Below are 22714 nucleotides of genomic sequence, written 5' to 3' on the forward strand. Positions count from 1 at the left end.
TATGAAGCTAGGTGCAGAGGAGAGGCTAACTCCAAGAAGTGGCAGTCACAGGAACCCAAGTGATTCTAGTTAGGACCAAACAGAAACAAATCCACAAGTGCAAGAGTAGGCTAATCTTATGAAAAATTATTTGTAAATGAAGAGAGGCACACAAATTCAAATTAGAGAATAAAACTATAGCAATTCAAGAAGAGACTCAAAAGGGAATATGTATTTTCCATGAGACTACATGAATTCCTAGAAGAAATAAAGGAACGATAAAAAAAATGAAGTAAAAGTCCTGGAGGAAAAAGATTAGAAGAAAAAGTTTATGAGATGAAATGTTCAACTTTACCCAAATAATAGCTTCCTTAAAATTAGAATAGACGAAACTGAAATCAATTATTCCACAAAACATGAAATACTAAACTAAAAAAAGATTAAGAAAAAAAAGAATACAAAGTATCTGCAATAGGTCAATGAGGAAAAATTTTGATAAAATCAGACTCCTTAAAAATTTAATAAAAATCTGGACACTATTAGAACAATCCACTAGAACCAAATGGCAAGTGAAGATAAAAAGCAAGCATCCATTGGAAAGAAAACCACACAAGTAGTACCTGGAAAGTCATAGTAAAATTCAGGGCTTCAAAGTGGATATGGAGGCATGTGCAGGAGAGACAAGAGAGACAGACAGAGTTTTGCAGGCAGACAAATCAAGCCCATACTATGTATGGAAGAGTTCACATACCAAGGCATCAAACTAAAGATGACACAGGACTTTATGCTTATGTTACTTATGTCAGAAATGAAATGAAATTTTGGAAAGCAAAGATCAAATATATAAGCTCACAACTGAAAATAACTTAATCTACAAAGCTGAGAATAAATCTACTAATGGGAAAAATGGATATTTGAATAGAATAGATAATTTCCAAGCATTACTGATAAAACACCAGAGCTGAGCAAAAATTTTACAACATAAGTAGAGCCAAAAGAAAGCAAGTAAAAAAATGTATTTGAATTGGAAGGAACTATGTGATCAAGAGCAAACATTCTAATGAGGAATGAGGTATAAGCATCTCTTTAGAATCTCAATATCTTCAAACAATAATGAGAATTAAATAAGGAAAATACAGGACATGAGGGTATACTGGTTTTGTTTGGAGGGCTTAAAGAAAAGAGAAAGAGAAAGAGAAGGGAAGTTAAAAGGAATATAATATTGTAGAGAGGTTTCTATTTATCATAACTGAGATGTTATGAAGAGAATATACAAATACAAAAGGATAGAAAGTATCAGAGAAATCTCCCTTATCTAAATTAAACAAAGGAGCACTGAACACACAAGCACACATAGTTTAGTGTAGAAATTCATGGAATTAGAAAATGAAACAAGCAGGTATAGGGAAAGGGGAAGTAAATGAGGAAGAAAGAGTAGTCAGAAGGAAAACAAATTCCATAACACTAAAGAGAAGGATTAAAAAGTAAAGAAAAAAAAGAGAACAATTGAGGAATACTTAAACAAGATGTGGTAAATGAATTAATGGAATATTATTGTCCTGTAAGAAATGAAAAAAATACATTTATTTCAGAGAATTATGGGAAGCACAAATTGATACAGAATTATAGACCAGGATAACAACTGATATGCAACATTGTAAAGAAAGAAAGCAAAGAACAACTCCAAAAGACTTAATAATAACTCTGATCAAAGAAATGAAATACTTTTTAATCAGAGTAATGATGATACAGCAGCCCTCCTGCCAAAAGAGAGATGGAGTCAAGGTGCAGAAACAAACATACATTTTGTTGGACTGTGCTTAATAATATTTGTAGAAGGGATTTCTTTTTCCTTTGCCTTGGAAGTGAGGTTATTAATACTGTTGCCATAAAAAAAAAAAGAGAAAAGAGTCATTAAAACATCTTTTAAATGTCCAAAATAGAACAGAATATGTCTGTCTGTCTCTATCTGCCTGTCTGTATAAAAACCCTTACTTTTCCAAGGCAGAAGAGCAATAAAGTGCTAGACAATTGGGGTTAAGTGACTTGCCCAGGGTCACATAGCTAGAAGTATCTGAAGCCAGATTTGAATCCAAGGACCTCCTATCTGGGCCTGTTTCTCAATCCATTGAGCCACCTCACTGCCCCTTATATACATATATTTCTAAAAGCAAGCAGTATAAAATTAAGATTCATTATTTCATATGCAATATATATCTATTCTGGCAGCATATATAGAAATTGCTTGTTTGGGGTGTCAATTTTTTTAACTCTAATTTTCATTTAATTAAAAACAAGGATATTTACCTTTAACCTATAGATGGTAGGATTTCCAGGGAAAAGCTTAGAAGCTCTTTCAACCCAATATTTTGCTCTTCCATCAGTAGCATCATTTTCACACAACAATTCTGCAATCTTGAGCACAAGATCTTTTTGTGTTGGATTTAATTCTACTGAACGCTGGCAATTCAAAAAACATATATATAGGGACATTAATAATTAATTCATGCTGAAAACATTATGTATGAATCTAATGAATCCTGGGTAAAATATTGAACTTTGATTCAAAATTAGTAAAATCACTAAGTTTGAATGCAAATGATATAACAGATCTCTTAAAAAGCACTATTTTGCTCTTTCCTTAATACTTAAAAAGAAGAGCATCCTAATTCACCAAGAGTACTGAAATATATATTATAAATATATGATTAGACAAATTCTGCTTAGAAATCTTAAAAATTAACTATCATACTTCCATTGTATACTTTTATACCAAAGAATTTAAAGATCAGTTCTAATAACCTGATGTTATGTCCTAGCGCATATGTACTAAAAAATATTTTTTCATTTAATAGTACTTTTTAGAAATATCTTATTTCTATAAATGGTGGTGAAACTTTTAAAAAATGTGTATGGTTTTGTTCCAAATCTGAGATTTCAACAATTTGTAGCACAGCTCATGAGAAACAGAAACAATCCGAGTCTCCCCAACTCAACGGCTCCTTAATCATGTTGCTTCTAACAACCATATCTCCCACAAAATATAGTATCTAACAATAATAAAAATAGATGTTGTATATTAGTATAACATAGGATAGCACACTGGTATACAATTCACATTTTAATCACACTTGTTACTCACCTTGTAACATCCAACAGCCTTGTCAATGTTTCCCTCAGCTTCATAGAGAATACCCAGAAATTTGTGTGCTTTGGGATCCCTCTCTTGTACATTAAGGTAAGTAGATATATATCTAAGAAATAATTCAAAACTCATTTTAAAGAGGTTCTTACACTATGTAAATGTAGTACAACTCTAAAATATGAAACTCAATGGCATACTTTCTAAGTCACTTAGAACAAAAAAAAATTACTACAAATCTATCAATATTTCCATATTTATCTCTTGGTTACCACAATATTTACTTAATTGAACATCCAAACTTTTAATTGAAAATTACTTGTAAACAATGACATGAATAGTTTATAAAAACCCCACAAATAATGCAAAATTCTTATTAGTTTCAAATTCATCAACTAAACTTTTTAATCAATGCTGAAAACATATAAGAAACAAAGATCTGACCACATCTCTTTCCTCTTTTCATTCCACATCTGACTTCTAAAATTCATCATTGAATTCATTCATCATTGAAATACTTTTTGCAATGTATGCTAGCACTTTGGATTTCATGGGATTAAGTTTTTAAATTACAAAGTTATCACAATATAAATTACCATAACCCTCACACAAAAAAAATGCTAAAACAGTATGTCCATTCCTTTTTTTTTTTTAAATCCTATTCATAGGGTATTAGGTTATACTTTAATTTGCATGTGTATACATGTATATATAAAAAAACAAAGTATTCATCATTTCAGACAATATGAAAGTTATAAAAAAGGCCAACATTCTAACTGATCCTAAAGAAGTCAAATTGAAATGAAGTAATGATCAATAAATAAAAATGTTTCTCAATATATTTTAAGTTAAAACTGAAGATAGATTTAGTAATCAAGAATTCGGTCAGAAATGGAGGTCTGGAATGCAGGAGATTTTCTATATAATTAAAAATTATGACTCATATAATATTTTTACTTTCCCATTTAAAACAAGGTAAAGGAGGCTATCTACTGAGGATAAAAGAGTACCAAAAGGCAGTTAGGTAGCACAGTAAAGAGTGTCAAGCTTGGAATTGGGAAGAACTGGGTTCAAATCTGACCTCAAATATTTCTTGGCTGTGTGACCCTGGGCAAAAGTCACTTAATTCCAATTGCCTAGCCCTTACCATTCTTCTGACATAATACTGATGCTTAGTATCAATTCTGAGGTAAGGGTTTAAAAAAAAAACACAACACCAATGATTAAACTGAATTTATATATATATATGTGTGTGTGTGTATGTGTATGTACTATTTATGAGTATATTGGAATACTGTCCCTTAAAAAATTATGAATATGAAGAGTTCAGATAAACCCATTAAGATCTGTATAAACTAATTCAGAATGAAGTTTGCAGAAACCATCAAAAAACATTCATTACAATGTAAGTGGAAAGAAAAACTTAATTATAAAGACCAAGGTTAGACCTAGAATAGAGGTGATGAAATGTACTTCATTCCTTTCTAACAGAGATGGGGGAATTAGGTATATGGAACTCATGTAGATATGCTGGCAAATTCTTCTAATGCATTGGTTAATTGTTGAAAATACCTTTTAATTCCTTTATTTTTTATTGTTATAAGAGGTGATTCACTAGAAAAGGAGGAAAACTATTTTCACAAATGAACAAGATAAAAGATATAATAAAAACTTTTGTAAAAGAACAATGTAAAAGGCATAAGATGGAGGGCCTTTCCCATCTCATTTATGGTGTAAAAATTTTACTGGCAAAACCTGCTGTTCATGTTTTCTTGGTTCTCAAACCAGGTTCTAGACCAAGTCTTCCTAACTTTTGTGTTATAATCCCATTTGGAAGTCTGTTGAATCCTCTAAACCCCTTCTCAGAATAATGTGATTTGCTTTTTTTTTTGTTATTGAAATGATATTTTATCTTTTGTTGTCCCTTTTAAAATAACTTCTCTCCTCCTAACTATAGCTATAGACAATACCTGATACAACTCTCTACTCTTTTTATTTATTTTTTGAGGGATTTGCTTTTTAAATGAAGGAAATGCTAGACTGCAGTTTGAGGTCAGTGAAAATAAGAATGTGATTTTTTTTCCCTCCATTCATGCTCATAGACATCAGGTTTAGAACCCTTTTTCTGACTGTAACTCAGTTGTAACTCAGGCATATCTGCACTATGATTCTATGATATACATATTTTTATTCACACTAGCCCAAATACATTCAAAGAGTTATTTAAACCTAAAACAATGCCATGTTTGAACTAGTAAAGTATTTAGAAATTCTACTTTAGAAGGATTTAAGAGCAGTAGTTGTTAAAGTCATTTCAGTTCTATTTGACTCTTCATGACCCTAATTGGGGTTTTCATGGCACACATAATGGAGTGGTTATTTCCTTTTCCAACTTGTTTTACAGATGAGAAACTGAGGCAGAGTTAAGTTACTTGCCCAGGGTCACATAGCTAGGAAGTGTGACTAAGGCCAGAATTGAAAACAGGAATGAGTCTGAGTCCAGGTCCAGGACAGTCTGCCTTGACACCTACCGCCACAACTCCACTTTTCTTTGGCATTTTAACATCAATGCGAGATGTAATCTAGTCACTAACACTATAATTGGAACAACCAAAAGCTGAATCAAAGGCAGAGACTTTTAATTAGAAGAGTTGGATTTTTCAAAGTGGTTTTTTTGTGTGAATTCCTAGATCAGATATGTTCATATTCTAAATACATCAGGCAATCTACCATTTATTATTATTAACTATACTTCTGCTAGCAGTAGAGCATAAATAACTAATTTAGTAAAATTAGTCAACAATACAGTTTGGAACAGTTAAGGAATTATCTTTCAGTTAAAGATTTTAATTTTAAAAGGTCATCACAAATGCTATAAAGATTACCAATTTTCAAAAATTAAAATATATAAAAACATAGTTGTTAATGATTTGGAGGCACTTGAGGGATATCTGATACATCAGGAACATCACTGCTAACATTAATCCTTGCTAAGAAAGGCAAGTAAGGATTACAAGAAATCAAAGCTGAATCTTTAACAACCCAAGAAGTTGTTCATGGGTACACCAAGCAGATATTAAGGCATTTTAAATGATTAGGTTATCTTTTGTAATAACTTGAAATGTTCTCACATTTTTTAAAAATTATACTTTACCTTTTAGCAAGATCATATTCTTTAGCTTCATAATATAGTTTAGCAAAAAGGAATCCTTTCATTGACTTCTGAAAATGAAAAAAAAAAGCATTTAAAAGCATTTAAAGCATTACTGCCTCAATAATGGAATACTTTCATGTTTTTGCCCTTTGAAGAGGGGCAAAAAAAAATTTCCCAGAAAAATTTCACTTAATAATTTATGCAAGAAAAATTTTAAATTATATATTTGCAGATATTGCAGAGAATGAATAAAGACCAGCAGTCTTCAGAAAATCAAAATTCCATCTCCTTAATCCAACTAACTTATTACAAAATAGGAAATACATTCTTTAAAAATAAAAAAAGAGGGGGCAGCTGGGTAGCTCAGTGGATTGAGAGCCAGGCCTAGAGACGGGAGGTCCTAGGTTCAAATCCGGCCTCAGCCACTTCCTAGCTGTGTGACCCTGGGCAAGTCACTTGACCCCCATTGCCTACCCTTACCACTCTTCTGCCTTGGAGCCAATACACAGTATTGACTCCAAGATGGAAGGTAAGGGTTTAAAAAATAAATAAATAAAAAATAAAAAAAGAACTGTGTTATAAAAAGTAAAAAGAATTTCAATTTCAATTTAACTTTTAAGTAAGACAAGTGGCAAGTATTTATTACATATTTGATGGATGGAAATAAGAGGAAAACAGTATACCTAGTCCAGAATTGGTCTTTCTGGCATGACACTGTCTAAAGGAGAAGTTCTTAACATGGTGTCCTGTGAATTTTTGTTTTGTTTTGATAACTGTATTTAAGTATAACTTTTTCTCTTAGAAAAGTTAAGAACTTCTGACCTGGGGAGGAAATAAAAAGGCATTTTCCTGGGTGGGTAGCTCTACTCCCAAGATCAATTAATAAAAGTGACCAAATAGAAGTGAGATGAGTGGAAAGAGATCTTCAACACAAGACAGCATGGGCACAGTGCTTTTACTTGCCTATTTAATTTTGAACCCTGTTGTATCTCCCCTAGGATACAAGAGACAGCCCAAATTTTTCTTTTATCTATCAATGTTTTTTCCAGATCATAGAATCAGAGATTTTTAGAATTAGAAGAGAATTCCAAGGGCCATCTAGTTGATCATAAACAAAAATGGGAAACTCTATGAAAATATATGCAAAGTGGTCATCCATGTACTACCGCAAAGGCAACCAAGGAGAGTGAATCATGGCTTTTCCCAAGGCAGCTGATTCTATTGTTAGTCAGTTTGAATTATTAGAAAATTCTTCTGGAGGTAAGGAGATTTGTCTCTTAGCAACTTCCACTCCATTGCTCCTGGCACCTCCCCCACCCCAAGAAATAAATTTAATCCTCTTTCAGATCCTTGAACACAACCTATCATGTTCTCATACTCGCTTTTCTAGACTATTTTTTTAAAGCTAAACATCTCCAATTCCTCTGACATATCCTCATATGGCAAAGAATGAATGCATTCTGATTGCCTACCTCTAGATGCTACTTAATTTATTCCTGTCCTTTCTAAAATATCCTAGAACTGGACTTACTCATTATTTAGCAAAAACAGGTGAGAAAACTGGAAAAGAGTTTGGCAGAAGTTAAGAAAAGGCCACTATCTCACACAATGTATACCAAAATAAGATAAAAGTAAGTATATGATTTAGATAAATAATGATAGCATAAGTAAATTAGGGGAGTAAAAAAAAAGTATCTGTCATCTATGGGAAAGGGAAGAGTTTATTACCTAACAAAATAGATGGGATCACATAAAGTAAAATGGTTATTTTGAGAACATGAATTTTAAGTTTTCATGAGAAAAAAAGCAATTAGAAGGAAAGCAAGAACTGCAGAAAAGTTTTTACAGAAAGTTTCTCTCATGTTTCATTTCTCAAATATATAGAGAACTGAGTCAAATTTATGAAAGTAAGAACCATTTCACAATTGATATTGTCAAAAGATATGAATAAGAAGTTTTCAGGAGAAACCAAAGCTATCTATAGTCATATATAAAAAAAAAACCACTTTAAATCATTGATTAGAAAAATGCAAATTATGGAACTATGCCCAAAGGGCGCTAAAAGACTGCCCTTTGATCCAACCATAGCACTGCTGGGTTTGTACCCCAGAGATAATAAGGAAAAAGACATGTACAAAAATACTCATAGCTGCATTCTTTGTGGTGGCAAAAAATTGGAAAATGAGGGGATGCCCTTCAATTGGGGAATGGCTGAACAAACTGTGGTGTATGTTGGTGATGGAATACTATTGTGCTCAAAGGAATAAAGTGGAGGAATTCCATGGGAACTGGAACAACCTCTAGGAAATGAGGCAGAGCGAAAGGAGCAGAACCAGGAGAACATTGTACACAGAGACTGATACACAATCGAATGTAATGGACTTCTCCATGAGTGGCAATGCAGTGATCCTGAACAATTTGAAGGAATCTATGAGAAAGAACACTATCCACATTCAGAAGAAAAACTGTGGGAGTAGAAATACAGAAGAAAACCACCTGCTTGATTACATGGGTTGAGGGAACATGGATGGGGATGTAGACTCTAAATAAACATCCTAATGCAAACACCAACAACATGGAAATGGGTTCTGATCAAGGACACAAGTAAAACCCAATGAAATTGCGAGTCGGCCACAGGAAGGGTGGAAGGGTGGGAGGGAGGGAAATAATTTGATTATTGTAACCAAGGAATAATTTTTTAAAAAGAAAAAATGCAAATTAAAACAACTCTGAGATACTACCTCACATCTATCAAATTGACTAACATAACAGAAAAGGAAAATGAAAAAAAGGTGAAGAGGGGTCTACAAATTAGAACACTAATGCACTATTGGTGGAATCATGAACTGGCCTAACCATTCTGCAGAACAATTTTTCTAGTTTTGTATCCTAAAAAGATCTATATGTACAAAAATATCTATAACTGCTCTTTTTGTGGTGGCAAAGAACTGGAAATTGAGAAGATGTCTAGTAATTGAGGAATGGCTAGACAAATAAATGGTATATGTATATATAAAATATCCGACTATGCTATTAAGACAAGTAGAATGAGTTAAAAAAAAAACACACAGCCTGGGAAGTCTTAAATGAACTGATACAATATGAAGAGAACAGAACCAAGAGAACACTGTACCTAGTGATGACAATGTTGTAATAATAATGATCAGCTGTGAAAGATTTCCCTACTTTGAGCAAAGCAATGATCTAAGACAATTCCAAAGGACCTATGATGAAAAATGTTATCTACCTCCAGAAAGAGGACTGAATACTTACTGTAGAATGAAGCACACTTTTCACTCTTGCTTTTTCTTGTTTTGTGTGTTTTTTTTTGCAACATGACTAATATGGAAATATGATCTGCATGACTTCACATATATAATCAATTTCATATTTCTTGCCTTAAGAGGGGAGGAGTGGGAAGGAATTTTGAACTCAAAATTTCTTAAAATGAATGTTTAAAAATATTAAATTTAACTGGGAAATATTTAATGAAATAAAAATATATTTTCAGAATTACAGATTAGATTATAACAAATATTGTTACATTAATAATGTTCTCTAGCTCCTGGGATTAAATTCTATAGAAAACAAAGTGATGCCATTTTCACAAAACACTTATTAACACAAAACAATATTCTTTATATTTCCATGAAACAGACACTTTGATAGATTAACCACCAGATATAAAAGTTCATAAAAAGTTAGTATGTTACCATACAAGATCTTTAAATTCCGCCATAGCCATATTCAAAGTGATACATTCAGAGATAATCCCATAAAACATTACTCTTGCAGTGAAATTATCTAATGTATGGAAGTATTGAGTTTTACCCCCAGATTTCTTGTTTTAGCATGCATTCTGCCCCCACTTTTCCTAACACAAAGAAATTTGTCACCAGTCTCTGACATAGTGAGGGCAGATCTAAAGCTGGGAGACCATTTTAACTCAATCTCTCTCATTTTATAAAAGAGCAACTGGAGCCCTGGGAGATTAAGGAAAGTTGTAATCAATGGGATACACATGAAATTGCAGAAAGTGATTTCTCAGATTCTTAAATATTTAATGGTTCTAATAGTTACGCACCTGTAATCCTAGCTACCAGGGAAGCTGAAGTTGGAATATCTTTTGAAGTCAGGAGTTCTACACTGCCATAGGTTAAGCTTATCAAGTATATGCACTAAGTTTAATATTAATATGGTAAGAACTAAATGGTCTAAGAACAAAGGTATCAGCTTTTGTTTTCTGGATCCAAATTAAAGTATAAATGCAAAATATTTAACAATAAATAAAAATACAATAAAATAGTTAATACTATATTTTAAAACTAAATCAACATGCAGACTGCAGGAATCAGAGGAGATTGATTAGAAAAACTGAATTCTAGTTTCTTATAATAATAATAATATTATAATAATAAACCTGTCATATGCTATTATAATCCAATTGCATTTCCCTGTGCTAGTTAACACCTCTTAAAATAAGAAGAGTAGTATTAATGGAGCTTATATATTTCATCATGGGATATATACATCATGTCATAGAAAGCAATCATACAACATCACTTGGATTGAACCTCTTCTTTCTATTCACAGAGCTAGTTCAGACCCTCATGTCTTGTAACAGCTTTTAACCTGCCTGAAGACCCTCCCCACTTCAATCCAACCTGTACAAAAATACCATAGATTTTCCTAAAGTCCCCGTGTCACATCCTCACTCAAAAATGACGTTTTAATATTTTTATCAGTATAACTGATACTTTTATCTGCTAATGCCTTTAAAAGATAATGTCCCTATGAGCACTTTGGAGGGAGCAAACCTGTGACTTCATTCCTATAGGAAACTCTCTGGGTAGAAATTTCCTTGTTATTGCCTATACCTTAAGACAGCGGTTCTCAACCTCTCAATTTGTAGCAATGAGAATACATAGTGCATATCAGGTATTTACATTCCGAATCATAACTGTAGCAAAATTACAGTTTTGAAGTAGCCACCAAAATCATTTTTTGGTTTCAGGTCATTGCAACATGAGGAACTGTATTGCGGGGTAATGGCATTAAAAAGGTTGAGAACCACTTAAGAGATGTAAAGATAATTTTAGCATTGTAACTTAAAATCTAAATTTAATTGGTCACCAAGGAAAATCCCAAATAATAAAATACCCAAGTTAGCTGGAAATTTATGGTGATTTAATTGATATATTGGAAAGAGATTAAGAAGAAGGAAGAAGGAAAGAGAGTAGGATTTCTCCCACCTGGCTAGTGCCAGAAGGAAGACCAGAGGCTCAAGAAAGTAAGGAGGAAGGAATCAGCCTGAACTCCAAAAGGGCTCAGCCAAAATGCCTGAACCTGAATCAGCTCAAGGGCAAACTCACCACCAAACCCAGATAAATAGCTGCCACTACGGCAAGATGTCAGAATGCTTAGCACACTGCCAGCCAGAATCGCCTGTCCAGTGTATAAGAGTCATGGAGAAAGAAGAGAACTGACAAGTCAAGCATGCAAGAAACAAGCTGGGGACCTGTCTGTCAATCAAGAATAAAGTTCCAAATGGAATGTTCCTGAAGGAGGCAGTTGAGCTGGCCAGGAGGAGGAACTGATTTCTGTCTCTCTCTCTGGGGTTTGACTAAGGAGACTTTGGCTCTCGGGGATTTTCTGATCAAAGGAGGCAAGCCTGACTGAAGAGGGAAGAAGCTGAGAGCTAATATTGTTAGCTTTGTCCCAGGCTGAAGGACCCTTGAGGGGGGCTTCTGAAATTAGGCTGAGAGCTCTTGGTGGCTTTGTGAAGAAGAAAAGAAAATTTTAAACAGTTGTTCTTCTCTCTGGCTGTCTTGGAGTCACAGCTGTGACTGTACTGATTTACCAAATTTCCTCCTATCCCTCATTATAGATTAGAGAAAACCTCATCCTTCTTACCTCAGTTTCCCATCCTGTTTTTTCCCAATAAACAGCTTACCTGAGAAAGAAAACAAGAGTATCTTCATAGTCCACTCAAGGGGAAGGGCAAAGCCACAAGCTTCAAGAAGAAACTGGGAGGGAGAAGCTAGAAGAAGGGAGAGGGGTGAGGGAGAGTGTGGGATCTGAGAGTGAAGGGAGGAGGAGATTAGGAATATATATCGATCTATTAGCCATCCTTGTAGCAGCATCTCTCAGCATCCCTCTATCTCAAGTGTCCCCCTACCAGCAGCCCTCTAATCCCAAGCCAGAGTATATACCAGTTACAACAACAAGAAATAGTGTCACACGGATCATCTATTTTATTACACTGGGGAAAAGGGAGAGAGAGGAAGTGACGTGCCTTATATAGATGGTTTTACGCCACTTTCCTGTGTCTCATCTGTACCAATGATAGCTTAGCTTGACTTAGGACAGCCCAGGAGTCTGTCCACTGTTTCTGATTTGTCATTTGCTAGCACATGACCATGTAATGTGGGTGTTCACATTCCTGGGTGCTAGACCAAGCAAGATGGATAGAATCTAAAAAATCACAATCCCCCCTGATGATGATTGGGGGACTATTCTCCCCAATTGATCACTAAACATAAGCGTGCTGTACCCCAAAAATTTCTAACTGCAGGTTTATACAAAATTTTACCCTCTAAGAGGAAAACTACAATAGTTAGAGATAAGGGGAAAACAGAAGAAAGAGAGACAGCAAAACCAATGTTTTGCTGGGAACATTGACAAAAGCCAATTAGGGGGCATAAGAGTGTACATTCAAAATAAATGTTCACTCAACCTTCAGTTCAATCAACCACACCCCAAGGATCATTCTGGATCTTCCTGTAGTGTAAGGGTTTAGGTATCTTTCTGCAAATAGTTCATTCTCTGGATTTAGGAGTTAGCAAGCTTCTTCTCTGAAGATCTTTCTCGAACAAAAATTTAAATCATGGATTTTATGAAAATACAATCCCCCCTGAAGGTGTTGAAAAACACCCAGTTCAGCTCTGGATGCAAGGTTTAGTTGGGGGGGGGGGGGGGGCGGGGGGGAGTCAATTTTTAAAAAAGGAAAAGCAAAAACAAAACAAAAAAATTGAAAAGAAAAATTAAACCCTTTTATAATATATATATATATATTTTTTTAAAGAATTCAAAATCAGTATCAAAATATCAAAAATCTATGTATACAAAATTTTGAGTAAGCAAGAATAAATTTCTCACAGGCTCTTGTGTTAGGGTCCAATTAAGTAATTTCTAATCCCACAAGTCTATAGGACAGAATGCAGTAATATTTCACTTACCCATTTGCAGCCAAGGCTACAGGAAGTTACCATACTATAGGAGAGAAAAAAGGACCAGATTTTTATTTTGATAGGGAAGTGTCATTAACTGGTCTGATTTTACCTTCATTCTCAGGGATAGAGGGAGCCAGGATAAAAGCCAACCTTTGGTACTTGTCTGAAAGTATTTTCACAAAGAGTGTGGATACAAGGAAGGCCTACATTTTAACGTATGTCAAGCATCGCCACCTTGAGTCTCACACTGGGTTCAAGTCCTTAGTATTGGTTTAGAAGTGCATCAATCCTACCTGGATTGGTTTCTTCTTTTTTTACCTGTGTGCTCTTTTGGCACTATTTCAGGTTAAGTCTGTGCTCCTTTTTTTTTTTTCTGATTCCTAGAATCATAAACATTAATCACAGTCCCAAACAATTATATGCTAATAGAGACAACAGGTAGTAGGACATCACGGTCCAGAAAATCAAAGGTTGTATCCTCTGATTCCTGTGCCCCAGCCCCCCACACACACCTTCATTGTATTTGGGGAGTTCCTTGGGCACCCCCCTGCCAGGCACCCCCCTGAGGGGCACTAGCACCCTGAGTATTTTTTGGACGAATACCACTTAAGTTGTATTGTTGAGGAGTCATTTGGTTTGAGTTATCATTTTCTCAATATCTAATCCTATAGTGATCATTCCTAAAGTTGTGGTTTCCATTATCATTATTATAGTTATTTCTATAATTATCACTTCTGTAGTTGTTATTAAATTGCGTATTCCTTCTGGTAATCTTGAGTAAAGTTCTACACTCTATCATTTTGTGGCCCTTCTCACAGAATTGGCAGGTAATGGATCGATAATTAGATTCCTGGAGAGGGACAAGTGTCATTGGTTGATTATCATGCCCACTTTCCGTTTTAGCCATCTTATCTTTTAAACATCTCAATTCTTTCTTTATTTCCTCTTTGGCATCATTATTTTCTTCCTCCTTTTCTTTGTTTCCCTTTGAAACATATAGAGCTATTTTCTGCAATTCTTCAAGGTCCATCTCTGGACATCTTGGGCAATGTGTTCTAAAATAATCCCTAATCACTTTGCAAGAGTTATTGACAAAGAGTCTTCTAACTTGTCTTATGCAATTTTCTTTAGATAGGTCAAAATCCAGGTCTCTACCCCCAAACTCGATTATTCTGTCCATGAATCTGGAGGGTGTCTCTTCCTCATTTTGCCTAATCTTCTCAAATTCTGTCTACTTATCTGTATTGTCTGCACACTCTCATTGCTGTTAGGATGGCCTCTCTACAACAGTATAGTTGTAAAATATCCCCAGAGTCATTATAGTCCCATTCGGGATCCTGAGATGGCCAATGTGCTGCATTTCGCCCCCGGGTTTTGTTGACATGAGCAATTATTTTATTTTTCTCACGTTCAGTTAAAAAAGCCTGTAGTAAGTTTTCAACGTCCTTGTAAGACGAATTATACTGAAAAAATATGTCTGTCATCTTTTTTGTTACTAGAAAGGGATCTTGTTCATATGTGGGGATATTTTGTGTAAATTCATTTATTTCTTGGGGAGTAAATGGTATATTGTGCCTTAAAGTCACCACATCCCTGTTCTGTCCTATTTCAGGTACTTCTCTTAGAGGAAACAGGCCTCTAATTGAATATAGTATCTGTGGGTCAGTTTGACTAAGATGAGTTTCCTTAGAAGGGCGAGATTTCCTTTGGGCTGGAATTTGGTTTTGTGTAGGAGGAACAACATGAGAAACTGGGATTGCAGGGGAAGGGTCGTGGGGATTAAGTTCAGCCAAAATTTGCAGACCATGAGAGAACAAGTCTGTTAGCTGAGCTTTAGGGAACGTGTTTTCCATCTCTATTTCAGGGAAGTAATTTTCCTCATTTAGAGGTTCAGAAACAGGTCTGTCATGTCCAGACCTGTTTCTGGTGGGATGGATGTTTGCCAATTGTTCCTGTAAGAAACATTTTAGATCATCCAATTGGACTTGTATGTTGTCTTGCATTTTAACCTCAAATTTTGTAATATTTTCCTGTGTTTTATATTGCATGTTTTTTATGTTTTCTGTGTTTTATCTTCAGATTCTTGCATAATTTCTTGTATTTTAGCTTCATAATTTTGTGTGTTTTTCTGAATTTCAGCTTCAAATATTTTTTTTCTGTTATCATCTCTAAACACAGTACTAAGGAATACAAATTCCCTAATAACATATAAAATTGGAGGTATGCTGAATTCTCAATGTCTCTAATTCTTCAACTGCCATATAAATGTTGAAGAATGTATTATTCATTTATATATATATATGTATATATATATACACACATATATATTTGGGGGGGGGGTAATTATTTTCCTAGCGGGCTTCACAAAACACATGGGGAGCAGGACAAGGCCAAAAACTCTCTTTAGATCCCCTTCACTCCTAATTAAGAGTAATCTGGGCAGTTGTTCCTTGAGGGAAAGGGGATTTGTAGCTAAACGGTTTTCCCAGTCCTGCCACTTTGGAAAAAAAAAGGAAAAACAGCTGTATTCTATCTAATTTAAGGAGAAAGGGAAAAAAATCCAAATTTACTTACCTCTACAGCTGATCAAAATAAGCTATTAAAAGCTGAACTTAGTCACAGTAGAGAAAAGATTTAGGAAAGTTAAGAAGATTGAGGCTATTTCATCACAACCGACATGGTCAGCCAAAACTGAAAAAGATAATTTTAGCGTTGTGACTTAAAATCTAAATTTAATTGGTTACCAGGGAAAATCCCAAATAATAAAATACCCAAGTTAGCTGGAAATTTATGGTGATTTAATTGATATATTGGAGACATATTAAGAAGAAGAAGGAAAGAGAGTAGGATTTCTCCCACCTGGCTAGTACCAGAAGGAAGACCAGAGGCTCAAGAAAGTAAGGAGGAAGGAATCAGCCTGAACTCCAAAAGGGTTCAGTTAAAATGCCTGAACCTGAATCAGCTCAAGGGTAAACTCACCGCCAAACTCAGACAAATAGCTGCCACTACGCCAAGATGTCGGAACACTTAGCATGCTACCAGCCAGAGTTGTCTCTCCAGGGAAAAGGGAGAGAGAAGTGACATGCTTTATATAGACAGTTTTACGCCACTTTCCTGCATCTCATCTGTACCAATGATAACTTAGCATGACTTAGAACAGCCTAGGGGTCTGTCCGCTGTTTCTGATTTGTCATTTGCTAGTACATGCCTGTGTAATGTGAGTGTGCACATTTCTGGGTGCTAGACCAAGCAAGATGGAGAGTATAAAAAGCACAGAAATAATAATGGTAATTAGTATTTAGAGTCTTTTAAGACTTGCAAAACACTTTACAAATATTTCATTTTATACTAACATCGCTAAGAAGGCATTATTATCCTCATTTTATAGACCCAGAGTTCCACAGTGTACCTAGCACTCTATCCTGTCACCATAAAGAACCCTAAAGACTCAATGAGGTGAATTTCTCAAAGACCCAAGAAGAGCTTAAACTCTATCAGCACTCAGTGTAACCCCAATTGTCTAGACCTTACAGTCCTGTTTTGGAATCCATACTTAGTATCAATCCTAAGGCAGAAAGAAAGGTTTTTTAAGATAAAAGACTGTCTGCCCTTTGACCCAACCATAGCACTGCTGGGTTTGTATCCCAAAGAGATAATAAGGAAAAAGACATGTACACAAATATTCATAGCTGCGCTCTTTGTGGTGGCAAAAAACTGGAAAATGAGGGGATGCCCTTCAATTGGGGAATGGCTGAACAAATTGTGGTATATGTTGGTGATGGAATACTATTGAGCTAAAAGGAATAATAAAGTAGAGGAATTCCATGGAGACTGGAACAACCTCCAAGAAGTGATGCATAGCAAAAGGAGCAGAACCAGAAGAACATTGTACACAAAACTGATACACTGTGGTACAATCGAATGTAATGGACTTCTCCATTAGTGTCAATGCAATGTCCATGAACAATCTGCAGGAATCAAGGAGAAAAAAACACTACCCACAAGCAGAGGTCAAACAGTGGGAGTAAAAACACTGAGGAAAGGCAATAGCTTGACTACAGGGGTGGAGGGGATATGATTGAGGAAAGACTCTAAATGAACACCCTAATGCAAAAGTCAATAACATGGAAATGAGTTTGGATCGAAGACACATGTGATACCCAGAGGAATCACACATCGCCAATGGGAAGGGGGGGAGGGGAAGGAAAATGATTTTTGTTTCTAATGAATAATGTTTGAAAATGACCAAATAAAATAATGTTTAAAAGGGAAAATTTTTTTTAATGAAATAGAGAAACAAAAAATGAAATAACAGCTTTGGAGGTAGGAATTGGAAGACAAATAGCTTAGAACAGAAAAATATTAAACCTTACCCTAAAAATATATTCCCTAAAAAAGTAATAAACCAAAATGAAATCAATACCTTCATGAGACAAGAAATATTACAAATCAAAAACTGAAAAAAATACAAGAAAATGGAAAATGTTATAAAAAAAGACTTAGAAATTATTACTAACATTCACGCCCTACATTTTTAATGCCTTAAAACTATATTTAAGCATTGCTGAAGAAAAAAGACAGAGCTGAACAAAAGCTTTAAAATGGAAACATAACAATCAAGAGAAACCTAAGAAAGTTAAGCTTATCTAAGTAATTGGAAGAGACTATGAATTACTAATAGGGGCAGAAGAAACAAAGTCTCTTTAGATCCCGAATATCTTCAAAAAGAATCTCTAACTTTTCCAGGAATTCTTTTTGAACTTGGGTCCAATTAACATTTTTCTCTGAGAGGCTCCAAAGCCTCAAAAGAAAATTTCTTCAAAGAAAATGATTCTGATTTCATCAATTAGATCCTATATTTCTCTCTTACGGGTGAATTCATCTTATTCACATTCAAGGTTATAATTACTGCATATTTCCCTTCATCCCACTTTTCCTCACTGTTTATCCTTCTCAGCCTCTCTTTTTTATTCTTTCTCAGTCTTACATCCAGTTTACTTCCAGATACTTCCTCCTGGATACTTCCTCCCTAAACCACACTCCTTCTAAGAGCCTCTACCTTATTTTATGCACTGGCCCTTTTATTTCTTAATCTGCCCACCCTTCTAAGAGCCCTTCCCTTATCCTATAACCTTGCATTCATAGTGCTAAGTTAAGAAGATTTATATACTCTTCTAGATGTACAGTGATCCCTCGCCTATGATGGGAGTTTCGGTTCCAGAGATCCTGGTGATAGGTGAAAATCCGCAAAGTAGCAGCACTATAATTTATTTTATTATTTATATTTTAAGGCTTTCTTTATAAACCCTTCCCACACTCCTATAAACCTTTTCCACACTCTTATAAACACACTACCAGGATACAGAACATAGCGCTGTGGTTGGTCACCTTTCATTCTCTCAGCCAATAGTGTGCAATGTACAATCATACTTGGCAAACTTAAGCAAGCAGTAGTAGTGTACTGCATTTCCATTGTGTGCAGTACAGTATTCATCCGCAAAATCCTAAGATATAGTGAAAACTCAAAACAAAATTAGACTTATTTTTTTAAAAAAAACCCATGAAACAGTGAGGCCACAATAAGTGAACCACAATATAGTGAGGGACAACTGTATATGTTATCCCCTCATTAACCCAGGTCTGATGAGAATAAAGTTCTATATTGCACTATCAGCTCTCTGTCCTCTCCTCCCTTCCACTGGAACAATTCTTCCATTCATACCACTTTTGTATAAAATAGATGTGTGATATCGTTTTATGTGTGTATCATAGCATATCATCACTTCTCTAGTGCAGATGGGGAGGAAGGATGGAGGGGAAGGAGAATGGGAGTGAGGGAAGTGAAACCTAAAATGTAAACCCCCCCCCAAAAAAAATTTTTTTAGATACAATGCTGGTCAAATGTGATTTATTTAATGCCAAATTCTCAGTCAGTAGTACAACTTTCATCTAAAACATTATTCTCATAGGAAAACATCTTTTACAATGGAATTTCTAAAAAATATGGTATAGCACAAAGTGACAACTGCCTTTGTAATCAGTGACCTAAAAAGAAAATGGAAAGTATTAGGTTTGCCAGAGCAGAAGGCCAGGAAGAGTCTTAGTGAAAAACAACAACAGACTGATTCAGTTTAAGATCCTGAAGTCTACATACTTAAGGAACTATTCCAATAGACATTCCTGAGGAAAGGGATCGTGTTTTATTTATTTTCATATATGTGGCTAAAACAGTGCCTTATACATTTTAGAAACTTATTTCAAAAGTTTGATAAATTTTGAATCACCTTCAGGAGGGGTACTCTGCATTCCTGGCTGAGATGCAATGTTCTTAGAGAAGATAAATCCACAACAATATGCTTTACCCAAAATAATAGGAATTTAATTTTTACTGGACACAAATACTGAAAATCATTCAAGGAGAAAAGAATTGACAAAAAAGAATTAAAACCAACTGAAAGAAGTAGACATGACACAATAGAAAGGAGACTATGAGAAAAAGATTGTGTGTGGGGGGGGGGGGGGTACTATGATGTTCTTTTGGAAGGGGGAAGCTAGGTATCTCAGTGGATTGAGAGCCAGGCCTAGAGATAGGAGATCCTAGGTTCAAATTTGGCCTCAGACACTTCCCAGCTATGTGACCCTGGGGAAGTCACTTAACCCCCATTGGTTAGCCCTTACCACTCTTCTGCCATGAAACCAATACACAGTATTGATTCCAAGACGGAAGGTAAGAGTTTTAATTTTTTTTTTATTTAAAATTGTAAAATGATGTTCTCATATGACTAGCTAAAGAAGCAGCAGCACATGTGTCAGGGGCATGGGATATGTCTCATATTAAAAAGTTGGACCTAAGGTTAGAGCAGAGGTTAAGTTCCCCAGTTGGTGGAGACTGAGTGTACTCAGCAACCTACAGTACCAACCAGTCTTTCAAAATGATGCTGAATATGGAACCAGTAGACAAGCTAATTGACTGGGTCACTGCCAAGGAATTCTATCAAAAGTATGACCCCAAGGTAGCAAGCAAGAGCATAAGCTCTATGGTCAGGTGCTAGGAAGATTATAGCTGAAAAACTGAACCTTGAATTTGGAAAAGGTATAAGAAGCAACCTACAGAGACCTACATCCTATTCCTCCTGACCATCTCAACGTCACCTTTCTTCCTATACATCTTTCTAGTTTCATGATCCTGGTATTTGACCTGATATGAAAAGGAGAACTGTTTGACTACCTTACAAAGAAGACTGCTCTTAAAGGAGACCAGGTCTGTAATGCTCTCTCTGCTGGAAACTGGGTTTTCTTCACGGCAACAACATCATGCATCATGACCTGAAGCCTTAAAATAATCTCCTATGCAACAATTTATACATTCAACTTTCTGACTGGTTTTCCCTGCCACTTGGAATCTGACAAGAAACTCTGAAAATGGTATGAAATCCCAGGATACTTTGCCCCAAAAAGTCTAAAATTAAAATGTGCCAGGATGAAATCCACCCTGGTAACAAATGGCAAAGGAGTTTGGCATCTGCACATATGGATGGTTCCTGGTTGGCTCTCTCTGTTTCAGTCAACAACAGACCTTGATGTGTTACACATGATTTTGGAGGGTTCAGTTCAGGTCACCTGTTCAGGTCACTTGAATGAAATGACCACTTAACAAATATCAACAACCTGACTTCAGTAAATATAGGAAGAAGCTGAGAAAAATCTGACTACATATCAAGCCTTGCAGCATCTTTTTCCAACAATGTTGACACATTGAGCCTTTCTCCTTTCCAGGAATTCAGAGTACCAGTGTGGATGGGGTTGATTACAGGCCAATAGCCCTAAGCATTGCCAGAATGGTTCCTAACCAAGGAAACTCAATTAGGAGACACATATGGAATTCAATTAGTGAAGTCACTTACTGACAATTGTTTGTTCCACCTATGCAGACACTGGGTAAAGAAAGACAGCAATGGAATAGGGCTATCTTCTAAATCCTGTCTCCTAGCTATGATCCAGAAGGGAGATCTGACCAACACTGATGATTAATCTACATTGTTGAATAGTTAAGAACTCCATTCTAGGAAACCAGAAAATTACTTCTCAGCCCAAAAGGCTTAAGTCCAGGTTCCCCAGTCTGAAGACTTCAGTCAATCTAGCCACCCTGGATTCTAGTCACATGCATTCAGCCTTCCTCCAGATTATGATGGCACCATTAAGCAAACCAATTCTTTGCTCCCATCTCTATTGCTCAGGGCTACAAGACTTGAGTGAAAGGAAGAGAGAAGCAAAGAATGATATTCAGATCTTTAATGTTGTTATCCATGTTTCATGGAAAAAAAGAATAAAACAGCAACATTCCATATTCAAAGTAATGCTGAAAAGGATCAGGCAGGGTACTTATCTTTATCACTGACTATATAACTGTAGTGGTTGATGATCTCCTCCTACTGAGAAGTACAGAGGATGTACTTGAATATTACAGTTAAGGAAAATGCACTATCTTCCTGAAGCATATATCCAAAATGTGGTTCAAAGAATGCCCAATTCAGTAAATCCATTAACTAACACCTATTCTGCTGATATATGTGGAAATAGGTATTTCCAAAAAATCTGAAGTGGTAAAATCCTAACATCTAAAATCCTATATAAAAACTAAAAACCTTAACTTAAGTAAACCCAAAAAAATATTCTCGCTTATTTCAACTGAAAGTCAGTAAAATTTTGAAAGTAAAAGTTGGCCAGATAGGTGAATAGTGAAGATCAAGATTTGTTTTTCTGGATCATCTCTTATATAGCACCAGAACAACAGGCTCCTTGGCATGGGACAGAAGGTATCTTATGAAGACCAAGAACAGGTTCAGCAAAAGACATGTTGACCTGATCAAAAGAACTTTCTACTTAAATTTGAGGGAGATGAGATAAAACATTCATGAAAAATCACAAAACCAGAGACCATTGAATAGTTTTAGATTTCAAGAAGATGGTTTCTTAATGGAAATTATTTTTAAAAAGAGCTAAGATTTGGTAGTAATGGAAACAAACAACTTCAACTATCTTAACATTTGTCATTATTCTACAAAAGACACAGCATCTACAAAATTCCTGATGTGCCTTGAGAATTTCATTCCTAAAAAGTAGAACAAAGTTAACTGTTACTCTGAATTCCAATTTTTAAAAAAGAATTAGCTAAAAATGTGGATGTGGCAACAACCTTGAAAGAAA

At 35.2% G+C, this 22714-nt stretch overlaps 1 protein-coding gene across 6 annotated transcripts in view; it reads right to left on the bottom strand.

The window, feature by feature from the left end:
* The window catches only part of LOC100020173 (E3 SUMO-protein ligase RanBP2), a 78839-nt gene that overhangs the window by 50320 nt on the left and 5805 nt on the right, over window positions 1–22714 (bottom strand). For all 6 annotated transcript variants that reach the window (XM_056807080.1, XM_056807078.1, XM_056807079.1 and 3 more), the window contains exons 2-4: window positions 6276–6343; window positions 3122–3233; window positions 2287–2439 (exon numbers count right to left, since the gene is read on the bottom strand). In XM_056807080.1, the coding sequence (XP_056663058.1) occupies window positions 2287–2439; window positions 3122–3233; window positions 6276–6343 (333 nt within the window). The remainder of the gene's footprint in view (window positions 1–2286; window positions 2440–3121; window positions 3234–6275; window positions 6344–22714) is intronic.

The sequence above is a fragment of the Monodelphis domestica genome, chromosome 8 (assembly GCF_027887165.1).
Source record: "Monodelphis domestica isolate mMonDom1 chromosome 8, mMonDom1.pri, whole genome shotgun sequence".
NCBI lineage: Eukaryota > Metazoa > Chordata > Mammalia > Didelphimorphia > Didelphidae > Monodelphis > Monodelphis domestica.